The 24,442-nt window shown below is 39.5% G+C and overlaps 2 protein-coding genes across 3 annotated transcripts in view; both read right to left on the reverse strand.

The window, feature by feature from the left end:
• Nucleotides 1-10,044, reverse strand: part of LOC120465338 (zinc finger E-box-binding homeobox protein zag-1) — a 36,701-nt gene extending 26,657 nt beyond the window's left edge. Inside the window, exon 1 of the mRNA XM_039655040.2 lies at nucleotides 9,842-10,044. Within this exon, the coding sequence (XP_039510974.2) occupies nucleotides 9,842-9,971 (130 nt within the window). The 5' untranslated portion in view covers nucleotides 9,972-10,044. The remainder of the gene's footprint in view (nucleotides 1-9,841) is intronic.
• A 6,596-nt stretch (nucleotides 10,045-16,640) lies between these two features.
• Nucleotides 16,641-24,442, reverse strand: part of gli1 (GLI family zinc finger 1) — a 59,252-nt gene continuing 51,450 nt past the window's right edge. For both annotated transcript variants that reach the window (XM_089134540.1, XM_039654161.2), the window contains 2 exons: nucleotides 23,523-23,829; nucleotides 16,641-21,202 (listed from right to left, as the gene is read on the reverse strand). In XM_089134540.1, coding sequence (XP_088990666.1) covers nucleotides 18,840-21,202; nucleotides 23,523-23,829 — 2,670 coding nt within the window. In that variant the 3' untranslated portion in view covers nucleotides 16,641-18,839. The remainder of the gene's footprint in view (nucleotides 21,203-23,522; nucleotides 23,830-24,442) is intronic.

Below are 24,442 nucleotides of genomic sequence, written 5' to 3' on the forward strand. Positions count from 1 at the left end.
TCATATATAGTATTCTGGAAATGATGTCTCTGCCTGAACTAATTATGAGAAACCGCAAAAACTAAGCAAATAATTGTTCTATTCATCAAAGAATCCTGATGAATAAAATGTATCAGTTTCCACAACAATATGAAAGAGTTTCCAACACTGATAATAACCAATAAATGTGTCTTGATCATCAGATCCTCATATTAAAGTGATTTCTGAAGGATCATGTGACACTGAAGACTGGAGTAATGATGCTGAAAATCACAGGAATAAATTACACTTTACTATATATTCACAGATGATTTACATTAGAATAATATTTCAGGTTTTTTTATGTAATCTTGGTGAGGGATTTCTAACAAAAACCTTAAAATGATTTTAAAAATTACAACTATATACAGTATATATATATATATGGGATTTTCACACACAACCATGTTGAGTGTTTACAGAGAATGGACCGAAAAAGAGAAAACATCCAGTGGGTGAAAATGCCTTGCTGAGGTCAGAGGTCAGAGGTCAGGGGAGAGGGACCAGACACTGACAGAAAGACAACAGAAACTCAAATGATCGCTCGTCTCTCCCGGAGAAACGGATGAGTCTGGATCTCTGAGATGGGAGCGTCAGAGTTTGACGAAAACAACATGATCCGTGTGTACCCTAACCCTAAACCTGACCTTAACCATAACCTCTAACCCTAACCCTAACATACCCTAACCATAACCTCTAACCCTAACCCTGACCCTAACCTCTAACCCTAACCCTGACCCTAACCATAACCTCTAACCCTAACATACCCTAACCATAACCCTAACCCTAAACCTGACCCTAACTATAACCTCTAACCCTAACGGTGGTTCACATGTTCTCTCAGTGCCATCGAGTGTCGATTAAACGCCACAGCGATACGAGTCTTGTTTCTGACCAGGTCCATCACACACACACACAATCATGAACACGGACAGACACACACACAGACACACACAACACTATACTAGTGGGAACATTTGGTCCACACAATGTAATATAAACATGAACACACGGACACACACACACACACACACACACACACACACGGAGGGAAAGAGACTCCTGAGCTCCATTTGGGTCCCGCTGACGCCACACACAGCTCCCTTCCCCCTGAAACCACATCACACACACATCAAACACACACACGGCCCACAAGCCCTTCTGCTTCGACTTACAGCAACACACACACACACACACAGTCCTCCAGTGATACACATCAAAGATTCTCTTAAAAATCCTGTTTGCCGTTTTAAACTTCCCATTTTTCCCAACCCACTCAATTTCATTTTATTTAGTTCTTTTTCCACTTTTCTTTCTTTCTTTTTTTTTTTGGCAACAGAATCAGCACTAACACACACACACACACACACACACAGTCCCTTTAGTTGTTTTTTGCCATCTCTGCACGAAAGTTTCAATGAATTTAATTAGTGTTATTTAAAACTTTACTTTAGATTCTCATTAACATGCAAATCAAATCAAATGACTGTGACACACAGATTGGCTATGTGTGTGTGTGTGTGTGTGTGTGTGTGTGTGTGTCGATCAGGTACATGGACATTCACACCTCAGCTGCATAACTGCTCATTTACAGTGAATAACTGTCAAGTTTGGTCATTAATAATAATTCCTCTCTGGTCGCTCTCGCTCATCTCTGCAAGCCTGTTTTTGCCATGAAAATAATAATAATAATAATAATAATAATAATAAAAAGAGAAATTGTGACTTTTTTCTCACAATTGCACGTTTACATCTGACATTCTGACTTGTTCCTTTTTTTCGCTCTGATTTTTTTTCTCAAAATGTCAGAATTAGAGATAAAAACTCATAACTGTGAGTTAAAACACAATTATTATTATTTTTAACTCAATGCAGAAACAAGCTTAGTCTTCACACACGGTTAAAGGAACGCAGTTTTTTGGCAACGTTTATAAAACATGTTTTGCTCATTCCCACCGGAGACACAAATCACAAAATCACCATTATCCTCGTAAACTTCAGAAGAGCTCAAAAATCTGACATATGAAGTTAGAGATCTCATAATCAACAATCAGACGATCTGATCAGAAACGATGAGGACTCTCTAAGAGTGTGTGTGTGTGTGTGTGTGTGTGTGTCGGATGCTCCGTGAATCCGTGAATCTGATGTCAGATGTAATCGGATCAGCGCTGGCTTCCTTTCTCACGACTCGACTTCCTCACGTCAGATCCCTGGACTGATCAGATATCTCACACACACACACACACACACACACACACACGTACAGGACATATTGCAACACGTTCTCTTAGAATAATCAGACCTTCCAGTTTGGTTTTGCTGCGCTTGAGAAGTCCTCGCTCATATAATAACTGCAATATTCAAAGGGTCATGAACTATATTGAGTTTTTATCGCTGTAAAATATCGCAATTATTAAGATATGATCCCAGCTAACAAAAACATGCCCTGAAAGGGTGTTTTGAACATTCAAAATGTCGTTTTTTAAAAAAGTTTAAAAACGTTTTTACGGTTTGTGAAGTTACGTTAGGGGAACGTTTGATCATTCTTCAAACACGTTCCTTTTGAATGTTCTCGGAACGTTCCGAAACAAGGCGTTACATTTAAAAAACCGCCCAACTGAAATATTGAAATATTTAAAAATAAATCATTGCATGAATGATGTATGAAAAATAATTTTGAGAGCATTATTAAAACTGTGAAAAAACATTCAGATGATGTTACTGGAAGAACGTTTGTTTATAACTTTGAGAAACATTAGCTAAGGTAACTGATTTCATAAAGTGTGTGTGTGTGGAGTGTGTGTGTGTGTAAATTGAGCGTAGCAGCTCACTACCGCAAGCAAACACACTTCACTCAGCAAAGATACACTGTTTACAGCCTATCAGTCACGACACACTGCACACAAACAAAACTCTACGAGTGTATTTATTTGTGTATGTACCACGTTTGCGAACTGTGTGTGTGTGTGTGTGTGTGTGTGTGTGAATGTTTAGGCTCGCAGTCCTGCATAGGTGTTTGTGTTTAGACTTAATCTGACAAGCACACTTGAGTATTACAGTAACACACACAGAGGCTTCGTGAGTATCAGGGCCACTCAAAGTACTCCGGCTCACACTCTTCAGTCTCTCAGAGTTCATCCTGCTCTTTAATAATGTTCTCAAAAACGATAAAAACAAAAGGGGAAACGTTAAACCTTCAGCTTCAGATGTTCCTCCTAAAATCCCTCAAAGAGATCCGAAGTGAGAGTGTGTGTGCATCCGATCTCTTTTCTGTCCTAAAGACACGACTGAGATCTTAAATGAGATCAAGTGTGTGATTTTGTGTCTCAGAAGCAGCGAAAGCAAAAGCCAGAGCACTGTAATGCTGCCGGACGTGTGTGTGTGTGTGTGTTTTATAAGACGCTGGACTTAATGTGACCAAAGCTCAACACGTGAGTCACACCAGCAGCCACGCACACACACACACACACACACACACACACACACACACACGTGACCCGAGGAAACACACACTAACCGCAGCCTCACACACACGCTTACACTCGCTTATCATGCATATTTATCATGGTAACACATGTATGTTCTCGGGTGAGTAACACATGTATGTTCTCAGGTGAGTAACACAGGTATGATCTCGGGTGAGTAACACATGTATGTTCCCGGGTGAGTAACACATGTATGTTCTCAGGTGAGTAACACAGGTATGATCTCGGGTGAGTAACACATGTATGTTCTCGGGTGAGTAACACATGTATGTTCCCGGGTGAGTAACACATGTATGTTCTCGGGTGAGTAACACAGGTATGTTCTCGGGTGAGTAACACAGGTATGATCTCGGGTGAGTAACACATGTATGTTCTCGGGTGAGTAACACATGTATGTTCCCGGGTGAGTAACACATGTATGTTCTCGGGTGAGTAACACAGGTATGTTCTCGGGTGAGTAACACAGGTATGTTCTCGGGTGAGTAACACAGGTATGTTCCCGGGTGAGTAACACATGTATGTTCTCGGGTGAGTAACACAGGTATGTTCTCGGGTGAGTAACACATGTATGTTCTCGGGTGAGTAACACATGTATGTTCTCGGGTGAGTAACACAGGTATGTTCTCAGGTGAGTAACACATGTATGTTCTCGGGTGAGTAACACATGTATGTTCTCAGGTGAGTAACACAGGTATGTTCTCGGGTGAGTAACACAGGTATGTTCTCGGGTGAGTAACACATGTATGTTCTCAGGTGAGTAACACATGTATGTTCTCGGGTGAGTAACACATGTATGTTCTCGGGTGAGTAACACATGTATGTTCTCGGGTGAGTAACACAGGTATGATCTCGGGTGAGTAACACAGGTATGTTCTCAGGTGAGTAACACATGTATGTTCTCAGGTGAGTAACACATGTATGTTCTCAGGTGAGTAACACAGGTATGTTCTCAGGTGAGTAACACATGTATGTTCTCAAGTGAGTAACACATGTATGTTCTCGGGTGAGTAACACAGGTATGTTCTCAGGTGAGTAACACAGGTATGTTCTCAGGTGAGTAACACATGTATGTTCTCAGGTGAGTAACACAGGTATGTTCTCAGGTGAGTAACACAGGTATGTTCTCAGGTGAGTAACACAGGTATGTTCTCAGGTGAGTAACACAGGTATGTTCTCAGGTGAGTAACACAGGTATGTTCTCAGGTGAGTAACACATGTATGTTCTCAGGTGAGTAACACAGGTATGTTCTCAGGTGAGTAACACATGTATGTTCTCAGGTGAGTAACACATGTATGTTCTCGGGTGAGTAACACAGGTATGTTCTCGGGTGAGTAACACATGTATGTTCTCAGGTGAGTAACACATGTATGTTCTCAGGTGAGTAACACATGTATGTTCTCGGGTGAGTAACACATGTATGTTCTCAGGTGAGTAACACAGGTATGTTCTCAGGTGAGTAACACATGTATGTTCTCAGGTGAGTAACACAGGTATGTTCTCAGGTGAGTAACACAGGTATGTTCTCAGGTGAGTAACACATGTATGTTCTCAGGTGAGTAACACAGGTATGTTCTCAGGTGAGTAACACATGTATGTTCTCAGGTGAGTAACACAGGTATGTTCTCGGGTGAGTAACACATGTATGTTCTCAGGTGAGTAACACATGTATGTTCTCAGGTGAGTAACACATGTATGTTCTCGGGTGAGTAACACATGTATGTTCTCAGGTGAGTAACACATGTATGTTCTCGGGTGAGTAACACATGTATGTTCTCGGGTGAGTAACACATGTATGTTCTCGGGTGAGTAACACAGGTATGTTCTCGGGTGAGTAACACATGTATGTTCTCAGGTGAGTAACACATGTATGTTCTCAGGTGAGTAACACATGTATGTTCTCAGGTGAGTAACACATGTATGTTCTCGGGTGAGTAACACATGTATGTTCTCAGGTGAGTAACACATGTATGTTCTCAGGTGAGTAACACAGGTATGTTCTCAGGTGAGTAACACATGTATGTTCTCAAGTGAGTAACACATGTATGTTCTCGGGTGAGTAACACAGGTATGTTCTCAGGTGAGTAACACATGTATGTTCTCAGGTGAGTAACACATGTATGTTCTCAGGTGAGTAACACAGGTATGTTCTCAGGTGAGTAACACAGGTATGTTCTCAGGTGAGTAACACATGTATGTTCTCAAGTGAGTAACACATGTATGTTCTCGGGTGAGTAACACAGGTATGTTCTCAGGTGAGTAACACAGGTATGTTCTCAGGTGAGTAACACAGGTATGTTCTCAGGTGAGTAACACATGTATGTTCTCAGGTGAGTAACACAGGTATGTTCTCAGGTGAGTAACACATGTATGTTCTCAGGTGAGTAACACATGTATGTTCTCGGGTGAGTAACACAGGTATGTTCTCGGGTGAGTAACACATGTATGTTCTCAGGTGAGTAACACATGTATGTTCTCAGGTGAGAAACACATGTATGTTCTCAGGTGAGTAACACATGTATGTTCTCAGGTGAGTAACACAGGTATGTTGTTCTCAGGTGAGTAACACAGGTATGTTCTCAGGTGAGTAACACATGTATGTTCTCAGGTGAGTAACACATGTATGTTCTCAGGTGAGTAACACAGGTATGTTCTCAGGTGAGTAACACATGTATGTTCTCAGGTGAGTAACACATGTATGTTCTCAGGTGAGTAACACATGTATGTTCTCAGGTGAGTAACACATGTATGTTCTCATGTATGTTCTCAGGTGAGTAACACATGTATGTTCTCAGGTGAGTAAGAGCTGCATTTTTACATGCATTTGGCGAGTGTTAATTTCAAACCCTGGTTACTATATCTAAAAATGTTTAGATATAAGCAGGAATATCTGTATTGTGACACGCACAGTTATTAAAAATATAAGATTACTCATATTTTGGTCCTAATTAATTTCTCACAAAGGAACAGGCACATCTTCTGAGACACTTTTACTGTCCCGATCTCTGGTCCTTTCTTTTATTCCTCCTCTCTCTGTCTCCCGCTGCGTCTGACGCCTCGACTCTCTCGTTTGGGGAGCCACTAATAAACTTTGGAGCCGGGACTCTGTCTCGCTCTCGCTCGCCCTCTCTCTCTCTCAGATCTCTCTGATTTCTTGCCCAGTTCTCTTCTGTTGTCCAAAATGACAAGCAACTTTTTCTTAGTCTCTCTCTCTCTCTCTCTCTCTCTCTCTGTCTGTCGTTTTCTTGCATTCTGCCCACTGTGACAAGACTGTGCCAGAGAATCACACACACACACACACACACACTCGACAGCAGACACACAGCTGGACCCCAGCTGCTTACAAAGGCTGGGGTTTGGAAATCAATGAAGGCGAATGAAGAAAAAGGGAAAAGAGTTTAAATAAATTGGCACTTGAAAAAAGAAAACGCAAAGAGGCAATGGAGAGAGAGAGAGAGAAAGAAAATGTGAACAACGAGAGACAATAAGCAGAGAAATGAGCAGTAACTGAAGCACTTCGGCAAAACACAAAGCCGCAAGTTTCGCAAAAAAACAAAGATGCAACGTTTCAGATCACATGACATTCAGACGCCCGTGCCGTGAAATCTGATACATCACAAACTTGGCTCTAGTTGTGACAAATGCACACACTCACGCTCACACACACACACAAATTAACTCACTCACTCACTCTCACACACACTGTATCGTACAGGATTCCTCCATAGAAAGACATTCCCGGTGTTGTGGTCGGCCTGAACAACATCTGCGCTCTCAGGCTTGTTTTATGGCGCTGGTCGGATGAAAGCGTTCGTTCTTTGAGTGACGCCGGCAAAACGCAAAATTATGTTTTTGTCTTTGTGTTTTAGGATGAACACAATCCATGATCCCACTGTCCACTGCCAGCCTGGATACACAACACACACATACTCACAAAAACTCTTGCACACACTGATAACAAGCAGGTCTCGCTCACATAATTAATCTGAATCTGCAGTTCAACACTTAAAACTGGAGAAAAGTGCAGATGAGGCACGAAATAAGCAAAGAACGCACAACGATCCAGAGAAGTGATTGAAGCAATTGAGTTTTCTCTCTCCACAATCATCTGTTCTACATATGCACACACTCTTTCTCTCTCTCTCACAAGCACACACACACTTCACAGAATGATTTGCACGTCATTGTTCAATATTTTTGTCATTCAACTCTGACACTATTGACACTTCCAGCACTATTCAAACCTGTGAATGTCATCGCATTAGATATAAGATGTAAAGCAAGTGTCATTTACTGCGAAGAAAGATGCACAAACACACTTTTCAAATAAAGACGATACGTTTGACTTATTAAATAGATGTAAAGATGAAGACAGTCAGTATTGTGTTTGTTAAAATGGGTTATTTATTGGTATTAAATGTTATAAGTAGAACATGGAACCACTTAAGATGCTTTATAGAGTTATAGATTTTTAATATGTTCTTTACACTATTTAGGAAAAAAAATATTTTAAGAAATTATCACTGAACGGTTCTTTAGAAAACTAAAAACGGTAAAAAAAAATATTTTTAAGTGGATGATGTTGATAATGTGTGGACCGATGTCATATATCCATCAAAATCACATGATGACGAAAAGTGACGAAAAAACACAATTTTGATTGATTAGATGAACTTTTAAGCATTTTTTTAAGTCCTAGTGTTTGTAAAACTGACCAATAGTGGAACAAGAAGCAAAAACCTCAAGCGTTCCTTCTGTGCATCATTGACTAAAGATGAATTAATCTGACCGTCTACATGAACACACACAGGACATGTCTGTGTGTGTGTGAGGTGACAGGGTGGGCTTTAACCCGTTAGCTCTGGGGATCACACACACACACACACATGGGTGTGAGCTTGACAAAACTCACACTTAAAGCACATCAGAAATGAGGAACCTCTGTAACCACACTCAAATACACACTGTCCTGCGAGCATCTCCAACGAAACGTTGAACACGACAACTTACATACACAACCGCTCAGCAAAGCACATTCACATCTCACACTCCTTTTTATACACGTATTGCAACAATTGCAGAGAACGATTGTCTCACATTCATATCTATACACTAATGCAGTGGATGAAATGTGAAATAAACAGGTTTAGTTTAGTTCGTCGAGTGACTTTAGTGCGTAAAACAGTGTTGATGAGGAACTCTTTACATTCAAGAACGACAAAAATATTCAGATTTAATACTGTTGATTTTTAAGATTTTAAGTTGAATGCAATTTAAATATGGATTTTTAAATTAATATGCATGATTGGACACACTGCATTTCTGTTTTAATGTCCTGACAAAACACTCTTTTTTAAAGACAAGTATAATATCTACAATGTAGGGTTGCAAAGTTGCTCATTTAATTAACCTTAACAATACTAACAATAATTAAAGAATGAAGGTCAATTACACTAATTTCGAACTTACAAAGAAACGTTCAGGCTTCATATTAGCAGAGAAACTGCGTTTGTAAAAATTATAAATAACTAATTCTATTCTCTATACTAATTTACTTGATATTAGTGCATATTAGATCATAAAATACTCTCAGATCGATTACAAAATTACACTGGTATTCAGGGACATGTTTAGATTGTTCCTGGTCGTTTAAAGACAATGTCAGTAAATTAAGGAGTGCCACAAGGATCTGTGTTCGGCCCTCGTTATTTTCAATATGTATGCTGCTACTCATATTACAAGAAAAAATGGAATTAGTTTCCACAAATTACATTCAATTGTTTATTGCATGAAATCTGTAAATAAATCATGCAAGTGTGTTAAAGATATAAAACATTGGATAACCTGTAATTTTTTTCTATTAAATTCCGATAACTGAGGAATTACGTATTGGACTGAAAGCAATTAATTAAAGAACGACATAAATCATAGTTGATGACATTAATTTCAAAGTCAAAGTAATCTTCTTAAGCATATATAATATACTATGAGATTCTCCACTCTATTTTTTATTGACCAATAAAAATAGAAACATTTTTTGTCCATTAGTATAGCCTAAACCAGATATTAACTCGGAAGTGCAACAAATAGTGCCGCTGAATGTTGTAAAGTCGATGCAAACGTGATGCTGAGGACTGCAGAAATGATGAAGTTCTGCAAACTCTGACAGTCAATGTTCAAACAATATTTAATTTATCCGTGTTTGCATGGATTAATAGTTTGGGAAGTAGTTTGTCCGATGGCTGCGCGCTGATCTCGTTAGTTTAGCGGAATGAATGACTGCAGGAATAAACCCGGACACTTCTCAAACTTCTCGTGCACGACTGACTGACTGACTGACCTTGGTTCCTGCGCGGGTTCGCTTGTTTCCTCCGCTTTCCTCGGATCCTCTCCGTCATGTCGGCTCCGTGTTGACCCGGGGATCGCGCGCACGGATCGGTGGGATAAACGCGTGAAGTGTCGCTCCGCATCGCTCGCGCTGTGACTGCAGTGGCGCTCAGACGCGCGTCGCGATCACAGGCTTTGGTGATGTCATCATCATCATCGGAGGCAGGTCTGGGGTCAGCCCGGAGTGTGTGCTTTAAGAAGAGAGACATTGTGCAAAAGAAAGTGTGTCAGTTCCTAGTTGGAGTTTTTATTTATTTTTTATTTATTTATTAACAAAAAAATAGTCATTTATGTTAATGTCCGATTGTTCTGGTCACAAATATAGAAACGTTCAATCATGTCATGCTGTGGAGCTTGTAATATATGACATAAACTATGTGACAGCCATGCATTTCAAAGAATTTCACCAGTGTTATGACAAAAAGTGATTTGATTTTTTTTTGTGATTTTCATAATATATTTGATATGCGTAGCTCGTGTCGGCCTAAATTAAAAGCGCATATTAGCATTAATGTTGCATGTTATTTATCGTAAAAGGCAAACTACCCGTGCGAAAAACTTGACCAAATAAAATGTTAAAGTTAAAATTGTAAAATTGCATACATTTTTTTGCGTGCAAAAACCCCCCCACTTTTTTATGGGCCACGTGAATATTCTACCTGTAAAAATAGCGCAAACGTTATATGCACAGGTAGTGTTGTGTGAGCGAATCGAACCTGTCCCCCCCATCAGCTCCCCTCTCCTGTTGATCGCTGTAGGAAGTATTGCATTGTCACCTCTTTTGTGCGTGTAATTGAACGGTAATCTGTTTAGCAACTGAAAAAGAAAACATCAGAAAAACTCAAACGCACCGTTTTAGGACCCCTACCTTGGCATTCACACAGACTCACACACACACACCCACCTGAACGCGCACTGTCATGATAATGCCCGCGCAATACTTCCTGAGGCGCGCGAGGTAGGGTGGACCTTGATCCCTAACCACTTCGAAATAAATTACTTTTCCCCCTTTATATTATGTTAATGGTTAAGTAGCCTAATTAATGACATTCCGCTTGCTAATTATTATTAATATTGATGTCATTTGTTTTCTTGCATTATTAGTCAACGATTTACAGTGAGGCTACTAGCTAATAACACACGATCTGAGATATATTATATTCTTTTCTGCTCTTAGAAAACTATCGATAATATGTTGTCTTGGTTATTTATTATTTTCCTGGCTCGCGCCACAGAAAAAAGCGCGGCAACGAACTTATATGGATTCTGAGGGGAAAATAACTTTAATCGTTGTTTTTACAACAGCGGGCAGATTTCTCTTTTTGTCTGGAAAAAAACTTTCTTACAGACATTACAAGAAAACCCACAACGCCAAATATTATAATGACAGAGATTTAAAAAAAGCTTCTTTTTTGTGTGTATATTTAGCTTAGCATAAACGTCGTAAATTTTTAAGACTTACCCTCCGTAACGTTGTCAATGTCTAACATTGTCTCCGTAAGTTAACGTTGTCTGTGTTTCCTTTGATATCTGACTCTCTTTTTTGCAGTTATTCTACACAGAATGCCAACGGGATGCGTTTAGAAAAATACTGTGTGGTACAATGGTTCAATTATGATATCTGCTGCTAATACTGGCCTATGGTAGGCCTACTTTAATTTCCAGAACAGGAATGATTACCATATTAATTTCCAAGGTATTAAAACTAACACTTTATTGTGGTTTCGTTTAACATTATAGATCCTGTGCAAATGCTCGTTTAAAAGAGCAAAAGAGCTTGTGTTTGTCGTTTCTAATGGACATTTGTTTTTAGGGACTTAAAGTGTTTCAGGTGGTGAAACTGAAAGCCAGAGAAAAGGAGAAGAGATGAGAGGTCACAGTCCTTTTGTCTAGGAGAGGAAAAGAGATGGAACAGGTCATAAACCTACACCCTGCTGTGGATCTTGGATGTGAGGAGAAAAGCCTCATTCACCTTTAGAACACATGATGGTAAGAAAGTGTTATTTGCATTAATGCTATAAACGAGGAACATTTATGTGCAAAGAGTGCAGTGTGCAATGAGCCTAAAAACAGCCGTAAGTGTGTAAATCTGGGCACCACATGGTCCCGAACACCTAAAACACACTGAGGGACGCCCTAGGGTGGGGTGTCCCGTGGGATTTCCAGCGTGCCAGGGTTTGGCAGGGGTTCAGAGAAGGAGCAGAGGGAGGAGTCTTCTTTAACAGCATATTAAACAGGAGTTAATTATACGCCAACCTTTGTGACAAAGAGAATAAAAAGCCTCGACTTGAATGGCAAACCAAGAAAAGAAAAGTCATTATGCTGGTTTCACTTCTTTGCATGTGAAAACCTCAGCGCTTATTTTGCCATTTCCATTTGTATCAGCAACCTCAGCTCAGAAGATTGTGGCTTAAGTCAGGCTGTAGATCTGCTAAACCTCTGCACTCTCCTGCAGATCTCATCTAACTAGTGCATTCGCTATATAAGTTCAGTGTACTGAGTGCATACAGCAGGAAGGGTTTGCATTGTTTAATGAGAGTTAATGAGCATCTCAAAATAAACATACATTTTTGCTTAATGATTTTAAATTCAAAGTAAAAGCAAACTAGACTATTTTTATTTTTACAAAATACGCAATTTTTCACTCCTCAACAAACCACATGATTTTAGTAATCGTTCATTGCACAAACAGTATTCGATTCTTGAGCTATCCCTTAGTATTAGTGATGCACTAGATATGCACATTTTATCTGATACCGCTAACCGATAACTCTATATTTGAAAACCAATAACCGATATATTGGCCGATAAATCTAAAATCCAAATTTTGATATAATTTTTTAGTGCCTGATTATTTTTCAAATAATATAAACCAATATTTGAAACAAAAGTTTCACCATTAAAATCCACAATTATAATGTTCTCATTATAATTGTATGTACTTTGTATGACAGACTTGCACTGAACTGTATTTCACTTTTTGAAGTGATTATAATCATATTTTAAGCACTTCAGTGCGTATAAGTGTGTCAGCTAAAGGAAATAATCCATTACTTATCAGCTTTTATTATATATTGTCCAAATTTTCTTATCGGGCCGATAATGATAACATTAAAAATGAACATATATCAGCCGATACCGATATAGTGGCCGATATATCGTAAGTATGAGTATGAGTATATAATTTTTTTTTTCAAGTATGAGTTTATAATTTTTTTTTTCAAGTATGAGTATATAATTTTTTTGTGCCTGTTTTATAATCAGGCACTAAAAAATTATATCAAAATTTGGATTTTAGATTTATCGGCCAATATATCGGTTATTGGTTTTCAAATATTTTTCAATTATTCAAATATTTTTCAAATAATATAAACCAATATTTGAAACAAAATTTCTCCATTAAAATCCACAATTATAATGTTCTCATTATAATTGTATGTACTTTGTATGACAGACTTGCACTGAACTGTATTTCACTTTTTGAAGTGATTATAATCATATTTTAAGCACTTCAGTGCGTATAAGTGTGTCAGCTAAAGGAAATAATCCATTACTTATAAGCTTTTATTATATATTGTCCAAATTTTCTTATCGGGCCGATGACGATAACATTAAAAATGAACATATATCAGCCGATACCGATATAGTGGCCGATATATCGTAAGTATGAGTATGAGTATATAATTTTTTTTTAAATATGAGTATATAATTTTTTTTTTAAAGTATGAGTATATAATTTTTTAGTGCCTGTTTTATAATCAGGCACTAAATAATTATATCAAAATTTGGATTTTAGATTTATCGGCCAATATATCGGTTATTGGTTTTCAAATATTTTTCAAATAATATAAACCAATATTTGAAACAAAATTTCTCCATTAAAATCCACAATTATAATGTTCTCATTATAATTGTATGTACTTTGTATGACAGACTTGCACTGAACTGTATTTCACTTTTTGAAGTGATTATAATCATATTTTAAGCACTTCAGTGCGTATAAGTGTGTCAACTAAAGGAAATAATCCATTACTTATCAGCTTTTATTATATATTGTCCAAATTTTCTTATTGGGCCGATAAAATAACATTAAAAATGAACATTTATCAACCGATACCGATTTAGTGGCCGATATATTGTAAGTATGAGCAAAAGTAAAGGATACTTGCCTGAGCCAAAACCACTAATGATGAAGGAGGGACGATGCGAGAGGGCTAATGAGGATGTGATGTGAGCGAGGTAAATGAGGATCGGACGGTTATAGAGCAAATAACAGACGGGAGAACTGAGTCAGAGCTGAGGAGTTGGCGATGGATGGCAGGTCTTCATTGGTTACACACCGCACACAGTATTAGATCCATGGGGCCGAATCAGGGTACCAGGGACCGAGAGCTACAGCATTATACACTCAAACACACACTGGCATGTAGTGCAGGAAAAGCTTTCTTTTGATCTGATAATCAGGGACAGGGAAAGGCCAAGTATGGAGAGGATTAGCTTTGTCACAGAGATTTCAGTATTAGTGAGCAAAAATGTTCTCTTTGTAACTAAAGGAGGAGGGATCTTATATGTGTGTGGCTCTCAAGACTTAACAAAGATCATGAGCCGTAGTGCTGCCGCCATCTAGAGGACATCTGATCAAAATAATGCCGTGAACACATATACGTAACGTAGCATTTACAGTCTTTTTTCAACTGCTTTACACTCAAATCCGGAAATCTCTGGCTAAACGAAGCACTGCATTCAAAATATCACAAACATCTCAAAAGCAAACACCTTTGCCATAATATTATATTTGTGGACATATCATATACACACAGTTATCGAAAACCTGAAGCTCTTCATTCATGTGAACATTTCTGGACAAGATTGAAAGTAATCGGCTGAGAAATGTTGAAAAATTCACGGTAAACACGAAAGAAAGATAGAAACTAAAGTATTAACTATTTACTATCCGCATTTGTGGTTGTGAATACAGTTTTACACTGTCCAAAAAACCTATAACTCGACCTTTGACCTTTCATAGGCCTATTCTAAAGCCTTGATAGGTGTTCAATAAAGCAGTGAGTGTTTGCACACGTGAGGAGTGTGTTTGAAAAAGGAAATCATAGAGAATTGAGTGTTGTGTTTTGCAAAAAGTGTTTTATGAAATTGAAAACTGAGTGTCAGGTTTCAGAAACTGTGTGACAAGTGTAAGCAGTTGAAAAAACTGTAAAACACACACACACATTGTGTTGTTGTCCAATATTTAGTGTGTTTTCAAAAGAAACACTATAGTACACACATCTTCTTCTTCCATCACAGGCTCTGTTTATTTATAAACTGGTGTAATATAGTACCTTTTTACAAAAATGTAGAAAACGGTACGCAAAAATATCACTTGTAAATAGATGCGATAAATGCTAATATCATAAATCTGTTACTACTTGAACTTTTGCCAGCAAAAAAACGTTTGAGTGAACTGTGACAGATATAAAAACACACAGAAATGCAAAAATCCACAAAATGTTTTTTTTTTCTTAAAAAAAAAAAAAGAGGAAACATTCTTTATCACAGCAATATTGAAGCACATGACGGCGTTTCTCGCAAATATCAAGTGTGGCCTCGTCTCAGTGCCAGTCGTCTTTGGTATGCCACAGAAAGTGGAAACACTGGGATTTGTTAAAGGGTTGAGTCCGTACCGCCTCCTCAATAACACTTAAACGATAAAAAAAGAGATAAGTGTTGAAATAACAGAGGACGTAAAACCGAAAGCTTGACGAACATCAAGTACCTGCACTGTATGTAACTTATTCATACTATATGGAAACTATATCATAAAAATTCATCACTTCTCCTCAGCTCAGTGCTGTTGTCAGTGCAATGCATATGCATGCTAGCTTGGGTTATGTAGCGCAGCGCAGACTAACGAGAAACATTACAATAAACACATCTCAGTGCCGTTACCCTTTAACGTATCTGTCTGAAAGCAGACTAGTCAAACACTACAACTTTGAATGAATATTATGATTCAGAGGCACTTGTCTAGACCTAGAGAGATAATTGACAAGTCTTTAAAATACTGTTCTGTAATCCGCCATTATGGCAGTAAGAAACGAGTTTTAAAAATACACACTTTCTCTTAAGCCCAAAGTATACTTTTTTTTTTTTTGGCTTTTTTGGTCGAAATATAAATGGACAAACTCCAGAAGACCCAAAACAATAAACGCTTGCTTGTATGAGGGAGTTCAGTATGGAAGCTTGTTTCCGCCACAGAACAAAACATTGTGAAAGATTGAACTTTTTTATCTCACAATTCTGAATTTATTTCTGAGTTGCAAGATATAAAGTCAGAATTGTGAGATATAAACTCACAGTTACGCGTTATAAAGTCAGAATTGCGAGATATAAACAATTGCGACTTTATATCACACAATTTCAACTTTATATCTCGCAATTCTGACTTTATATCTCGCAATTCTGACTTTATATCACACAATTTCGACTTTAAATCACGCAATTATGACTTCATATCTCGCAATTCTGACTTTATAACTCACAATTTCAATTTTATAACTCACAATTTCAACTTTATATCACGCAATTCTGACTTTATAACTCACAATTCTGACTTTTTATCACAAAATTACGAGAAATGTAAACTTACAATTGTGAGAAAAAAAGTCAGAATTGTGAGATATAAACTCACAGTTACGCTTTATAAAGTCAGAATTGCGATATATAAACTCACAATTACGCATTATAAAGTCAGAATTGCGAGATATAAACAATTGCGAATTTATATCACACAATTTCAACTTTATATCTCGCAATTCTGACTTTATATCTCGCAATTCTGACTTCATAACTCTCAATTTCGACTTTATATCTCGCAATTCTGACTTTATATCACACAATTTCGACTTTAAATCACGCAATTATGACTTTATAACACGCAATTCCGACTTTATAACTCGCAATTCTGACTTTATATCTCACAATTCTGACTTCATAACTCTCAATTTCGACTTTATATCTCGCAATTCTGACTTTATATCTCGCAATTCTGACTTCATAACTCTCAATTTCGACTTTATATCTCGCAATTCTGACTTTATATCACACAATTTCGACTTTAAATCACGCAATTATGACTTTATATCACGCAATTCCGACTTTATAACTCGCAATTCTGACTTTATATCACAATTTCGACTTTAAATCATGCAATTATGACTTCATATCTCGCAATTCTGACTTTATAACTCACAATTTCAACTTTATATCACGCAATTCAGACTTTATAACTCACAATTTTGACTTTTTATCACAAAATTCGGAGAAATGTAAACTTACAATTGTGAGAAAAAAAGTCAGAATTGTCAGATAAAAAGTCGCAATTACCTTTTTCATTTTTTATTCTGTTGCGAAAACAAGCTTCCATAGTTCACAGATCCACCGAACTATAGTTAAAAGAGTACCAAGACGTTTTTTATTGCTCATAACTTCTGGAAAGAAATCGCGCAGACACGATGAAACTTTTTTGTGTTCATGCACACTATCAAATGGAGTATACTTCGAAAGGCTATGCATTGTGCTGTTCTCATACGCTAGGTGTTACGCTGAAGTATACTTTGGGCTTCATACTGTTTATCCATCCATCCATGTGTCTCAACTGTCTCGTTTTCTCCAACATGTACCTGTGAGGAATCAAAGATAAGAGGCCACAATGGTCAAAGGCACTTGAGTCCTGTCTTCACCAATACTTTAAGAGAATGTGGCTACCAGCTTCTTCCTGGACACATTCACTCACTTTGTATTTCAGTCTATGTGGTGTTCATGTGGCAGTCCAAGTCCAGATATATATATCTAAAAGTAAATTTTCTTTGTTTCTATCATGCCACCATTTACAGTCCAATGCTCATATTTACATTTTAAACAAAGACTTCCATCTTTACAGTCTCACAGTAGTGACTGGAATGCCCCTTGAATAATAGTCATTAGGCGGTAATGTCAAGCAACATATTTTACACACTTAAAACACCATTAATGTTGGACACCAGCAGAACCATCAGTACTAGGGATGCACGATATATCGGTATCGGCTGATATATGTCCTTATATTTCTTATCGGCCCGATATGAAAATTTGACATACGTTAAAGCCGATAAATAATGGATTATTTCCATCAGATGTGCACTGTTCATCATGATGGTTTTGAATGAATTGAAATATGATTCGAATCACTCCAAAAAACTAAAATACAGGAAAGTGCAACATGTGCAGCGCAAGTCTGTCATATAGGCTACAAAAAATTATAATGAGAACATTATAATCGTGTGCTCGAGACATGGCTTTTAATGGTGAGACTTTAGTATTTTGTAATCAGGCTCTCAAAAATAAAAAATAAAAATTTGGATTTAGATTTATCGGGCTATATGCACGCATAAGTTCCGCATTTGACGCAAGGATGCTCATCAGTTTCCGGTTGTGGAGATTAAAGCGGAGGAAAACCGAGGAAAACGGGATTATGGCAGAGTCTTCAAAATTTACTGTCAAAAATAATCTTTGAAACGAAACTTTCATACGTTTAGATGAAAGTTTATATATCGTTATGTTTATTTAATATAATTTTAAAAAGAAGCATAAATACAACGAGGGATGTCTGTTTTTGTGACTAACGTTTCTTTAGTATAACCATGGAGTATAAAATTCAATATTAACTCTCGGTATTGCATGGCGGAAGTTATCGAACATCCTTAAACCTTCACCGGACATACCGCCGTGCATAGAGCCCATATATTGGTTATCGGCTTTCAAATTTAAAGAATTATCGGTAACCGATATCGGCCCGAAATTTCACATCGTGCATCCCTAATCAGTACGTGGCATACGAGCAAGAAAAGGGACGTTCAGAGGAACCTTGAGGGTCAACATGCTCACTTTGGCCCTGTTACTCGTAGAAAAACACTTTAAGACAACGTGTTCAAGTACTTGTTCTCCCCAGCCAGGGACGTCAGCATTGAGGTCATGTCCCCGACTGCCATATTAGACAGGCCACTTGGAAGGGTGATGGAGGTTTGGGGTGTGGTGAGGCGAGAGGAGGTCTGAGAGGAGCAATGGTGGTGTGGGTTTATTGGACTGTAAGAAGAAGGCTCTGGGTCATCTATGATGGAGGTAAAGTCAATCTGAGCATTCTCCAAGTCCAGGTTTTCTAAGGCGTTGGACATGGGCGCTGGTTCTGAGTAGGCCATTGATGTGGGTTTGGTACTAGGGTGTTGCTGGGCCAGGCATGGACCATCTTGAGGCTTCTCGATGTCATGGTGCATGTGTATGTGGCCTGTGTAGTACATGGGGTTGTTGTTGTTTGTGAAGTTTTCCGAATGCTGTTGTTGGACCGGTGGGAGGCGCACTCCTCTTCTGGGACTGGCGGTGGAGTGGTGAGGTGGGCTTCCCAGGTAAGCTTGTTGGGACTGGGAAAGACTGTTCTGGCGACTCAAAGGCTTTCGTCCCTGAGGTGGCCTTGGCGCTATATCCGGCCCGTAGCACGATCCCTGCATCCCAGCTGTATGCTCCTTAACAGATCCGGGAACTCGGTTTTGCGGTGGGCTCATTACGTTCTGATTCGGATAGCCTTGATAAGCGTTGCCAGGATAAAGGTTCTGGTTTGGTTGTTGATGCTGCGGACTGTGTTGAATCATTGCCGTTTGTCCTCCCATGTCTATCCCATCAGGCTTCCCGGAGAGACCGTCGACTACTCTTTGCTCCTGCTGCTGTTCCCATAGGAGAGCCTGCTGGGATTGCACGTAGTTCCTCACCATCATCTCTTTCATTTGATGCATCGGTGTCTGCGACCGGCGGCTTTCCGCAAGTGCAAGATTTATACCTCCTCCACTCGGGAATGATCCCGCTTGGCTTTGCTGCGGAAGACCGGCTTGCGTTCCCATCTGGCCTTGAAGAAAGTCACAGCTTGCATTAGAGGATCTGCCCATGTGGCCTTGGCCTTGCGGCGGATATCCCTGCATGTTTGCATTATGCCGATGCTGGTGTAGAGGTTTGATGTTCTGGCAAGAACTGGACCCTCCCATTGACGGGTGGAACTGCTCAGGTTTTACAGTAACTCTTTGATGGCCAGGGTCAGAATTAGGGTCATACACGCCCTGTTGAAGGTAGTGCTGTCCTTGAATGCCTACACCCTGGAACTGCATGCCGGTTTGAGGACTGTGGAGTTGGTTAGTTGGTCCCCATGGCCCGGATCCATCACCTTGACTAGGAAAGTGTGGGCCGGATGGGCTAAGCTGACAGGTACTCATACCATACTCGGCTTGCTGAAGGAGATTGTTTGCAATGTCAGCTTGACCAATCCCTCCAGTTGCACAGATCTCCTCGCGCTGACCCTGGTACGGACCTTGCATTTGAGATTGGAAGACTTGATCCATGCATCCCAAGCCTTCTTGTCCAGGAGACAGTTGTAGCTGAGTTTGCTGGTAGCCCATGTAAGCTCTGTCTCCACCCGGGATCATGTTGCCTTCGGTTTTCCCGTGAGGTTCCATAGCCATGGCCTCCATCATGACATTTTCAGTGATGCTCGGTGGGCGAGGCGAGTACATGTGCCGGCTGAGAGCCGCGTCAGATCCGCACTGATGCAACGCGTTGCGGCGACTCATTAGGGACACGTTGCTCAGGCTATTGAAGCGTTGCACTTTGGGTAAACCCTGCGGATCGGCTCCTGAGCGCACTGGATCACTAGCACGTCTCGCGTTGTTTCCGGGTGCCTGATGTGGGTAGATCACTCCTGTGCCGTATTCGGCATTAGCGCTGTTCCTTCTTAAGCCTCCTTGCTGCATAAACGGAGGAAGAGGCTGGCCGTGGCATTCCCTCAAGAATCTACCGGGTTGGTCCATGTTGGGTAGCGGGGTTGGCGGTGGACCGCCGGTTGCTGCCGCGTATTTAGCCTTCAGACTATATTGTTGTGCCGGCGTAAGACTTGGAAGACCTGGCAATCCACCAGAGTTCTGGCATGATCCGCTTCTTTGGCTGCTCTGAGGAGACAGGGGGTCACCGGGCACGTCGGTTCCCATCGCGGATTGGCAGTGGCCCACCTGAGACACGTCACTGGAGCGTCGGCTTGACAGGTAGGGCGAGACCATTGACGAACGACGGCTAACGGTGTACGCAGAGCTGAGGCTGCTTGTGCCGCTGCCGCGCCGATCGTTCGGTTGGCAAGACATTCCCATTCCGGTTACTCCACCCAGATCAGGAGCGGAAAGCTCCATTACACGCCGGTTGGAAAGTAAGGGTGAGGGCGCACACATGCCCATCATCTCTCCTGTTGCTGAAAGGAGCAGAGAAGCAGAGTTAGCATTAGATTACTGAGAAAACCATGAGGCTAGCAATGTAATACTATAACATGGTAACTAAACCCCTGACTCCACCCACTGGCGATATTTGAAAATGCTGAAAAAGTGGGCTGACCCCAGCGGAGATAGAGAGGACGAAATAGATGCTAAAACACTCTATCCTGATCGTTTTCAATACTCACAAGTCCAATTTCTGACTCCCTACAGTGGTTTTGACGACACAAGATGGTTTTTATACTGCTCGCGTGGTGAGCTGAAACCTGCGTACGTCACGAAGTGCGGAACACCCAATAGGAAAATTCAACTGCAGTAGCCACCGTTCAACCTGAAGAGGGCAGCACTAAGACGTTTTTACCATAGACTGTAAAAAAAGATGGACGACGCCCCTTCGCTCTTTTCCATCACAGAGACTGAAGCCGCCAGTGTCTCGATATGACGCTGACATCTTGGAACTTGAGTCTGAGCACTTGCGTGTTTCGGGACCAGTCATGCGCAGTCGTGAGCAGGAAGTAAAGCCGCGAAATCAAGGCCGCGCCCTCATTCTCGCTGAATCAAACGCAAGCACACGCCCCGCACTTTCATTAAGTGTCCTCTGTCTGCTTCGTTCTTCTCCAATGAAGTCTGCTGATTGCAGAACCTCGTTAAAATAAGGTAAATACAACTACTAACCACATAATCAACATTATTAAAAAAAGTCCGCTGGTGCTTCAGTGACTACCTCGCACAGAGAACCTGTCAATCATGATGTCAGAGCACCGTTATTTCATCATCACATAACTAACTAAAAACAAACTTATTTTAAAAACGAACATTTGAAATTACATCAACGTGATAGAAACTACAGTAAATGACAGAAACTATCTTTGGAAAAAGGATATGTGAAGTGTAATTTAATTGTTTAGTTGGTCTCGCGTCCCATTGAATAACATGGGGAGGCGGGGGTTATGAGCTATACTAGGACCGGCCACAGGGGGGCGATCGAGACGTTTTGGCTTCACTTTTTAGGGCTTGTGCGGCACGCTTGGTTTTTACACCGTATATTGTAGAAATAGAAAATATATAAACTTTATAAACAAATGTCAAAAAAGTTACTCGAATCTATGACTGGTATTAATAAAGATCCATTCTTACAGATCATCAACTAAAAAAAGTTGGTTTAGTGTTTAGTTACTCTTTAAAGTCCCCCTGTAGTCAATAATTGTATTCCTTAAAACTCATCTTTGATCACCAAAATTACATATTTAAACATTTTTCCTTGAAAAAAAAAATTCTTTGTGCTTTAAAATAGCTTGAATGACACCCTTGCCTCATTCAGTATACGCGGTTTTATGAATATGCAAATAAGCCCCGCCTCCACTCACTCACGCCAGTTTAGATATCCACTCGATGACGATCACACATTTCCATAGCGACCAACACAATCTACCAAACGCAGTGCAAAGTTTAAGACATGCTTTTTTGGGTGGTGAATAATCCCGCAAATACCAGTAAATTGACGAGCGTAAATCACCTTGGATGATTCGTTTAAACACGCCTTCCATAAATTTTGCGCGTTAAAGGGAAACTCGTACAAATGCATATTTAATAAGGTCAGCCGCAAAAAATAGCCTTAGCCCACAGCTTTTCTGCATTAATCATTCACTGCGTGTCTTCAGTAAATCCTGACAGTCTTTTCTTATCGCCAAAAGAGGGTTTGTGCTGCAAGCTGTAAGTAAATCTAGCTCTCAATCTTTTTTTTTTTTTTATCATCCTGGAAATATTGTCAAGTCATATTCATTAATTTTAGTCAGTTTTAATATTTGCATTCATTTTAGTTGACGAAAATAACATTTCACACATCACACACAAGGTTGTTATATTGCTAACGTTGCGTATTTGACTGATTAATCTAAAATCAGTTTATATTTCGCTAGTTCTGTTTGACTGTGACAAATTATGAATTATGTTGAATATCTGTCAGCTGTTAGATTTTACTACACAATTAGATAATACCAGTTTAGCTTAACCAGTGACCAAGCAATGCTTAATGTGTGTGTAAAATGAGCATTAGCAAAATTAACAGTTGAGCAAAACATGATCAGCTCAAAGTGTCTGAATAATTTTTGCTCCCAAATTTGTATAAATTAAACTTGTAGTCACTGTATGAAGAATTATTGGGTATAATAGCTCACAGTTTACTTAATTTTCCTCTCAAAATTATATCTGGTGTTTGAATGATTTTTGGTTTGACTGTATACAAGTTAAATAACCAGCGATCAAAAAAGCCAAATGTGTTTGATTTGCCTCGTCTTTTACCCGAGAGAGCCGGTAGTTTGTTTCCTCCGCTCCGCCCAGGTGGGGTTGGCCGGCGAATTTGCTTCAGTTTGTCAATCTTCAGATTCTCCAACCTCTTCAAGGCCTGAACGGACATGCACATCGACCCCACGCCAGCGCTGGACTCGGACACACCGGTGTTCCCGTTCTCCTCCTGTGTGGTCAGGTCCTCGAGACTGCCCGCCGCGTTCAGGTTCATCTCCACACCGCTGTCGTTGTTGTTGGCGCTCCCTAGTGGAGAACGTTCGCTACTACAGGACGACTGGCCACCGGGGCTTGGCTGAGATTTCTAGAGCACAAGAGAAATCATAGTTATTATGCACGTGACTATCCATTAGGGCTGATATTGGGGGAGGGAAAATTGCATTGCGATATTTTGTTTTTCTGCGATATATATTGCGCTATAAAAACAATTTGAACAACCAGATGATTAATTTGAAAAGATTGAATCATTCTAGGATAATTGGGGTGATTTTGTAGGGGAGTGAATCTGCAGAGTACACTATCAGAAAAAAAGGTACAAAAGCTGTCACTGGGGCTGTACCTTTTCAAAAGGTAAACTTTTGTACATTTTAGGTGTTAATATGTACATTTTAGGTGTTAATATGTACATTTTAGGTGCTAAAAAGTACATTTTAGTTGTTAATGTGTACATTTTATGTCCTAATGTGTACATTTTAGGTGCAAATATGTCCATTTTAGGTCCTATTATGTTCATTTTAGGTCCTAATATGTATATTTTAAGTGCTAATATGTACATTTTTAAGTGTTAATATGTACATTTCAGGAGCTAAATACATTTTAGGTGTTAATATGTACATTTTAGGTGCTAAAAAGTACATTTTAGTTGTTAATGTGTACATTTTATGTCCTAATATGTACATTTTAGGTGCAACTATGTC

This window comes from Pimephales promelas, chromosome 8 (assembly GCF_988280905.1).
Source record: "Pimephales promelas chromosome 8, fPimPro1.hap1.1, whole genome shotgun sequence".
Lineage (NCBI taxonomy): Eukaryota > Metazoa > Chordata > Actinopteri > Cypriniformes > Leuciscidae > Pimephales > Pimephales promelas.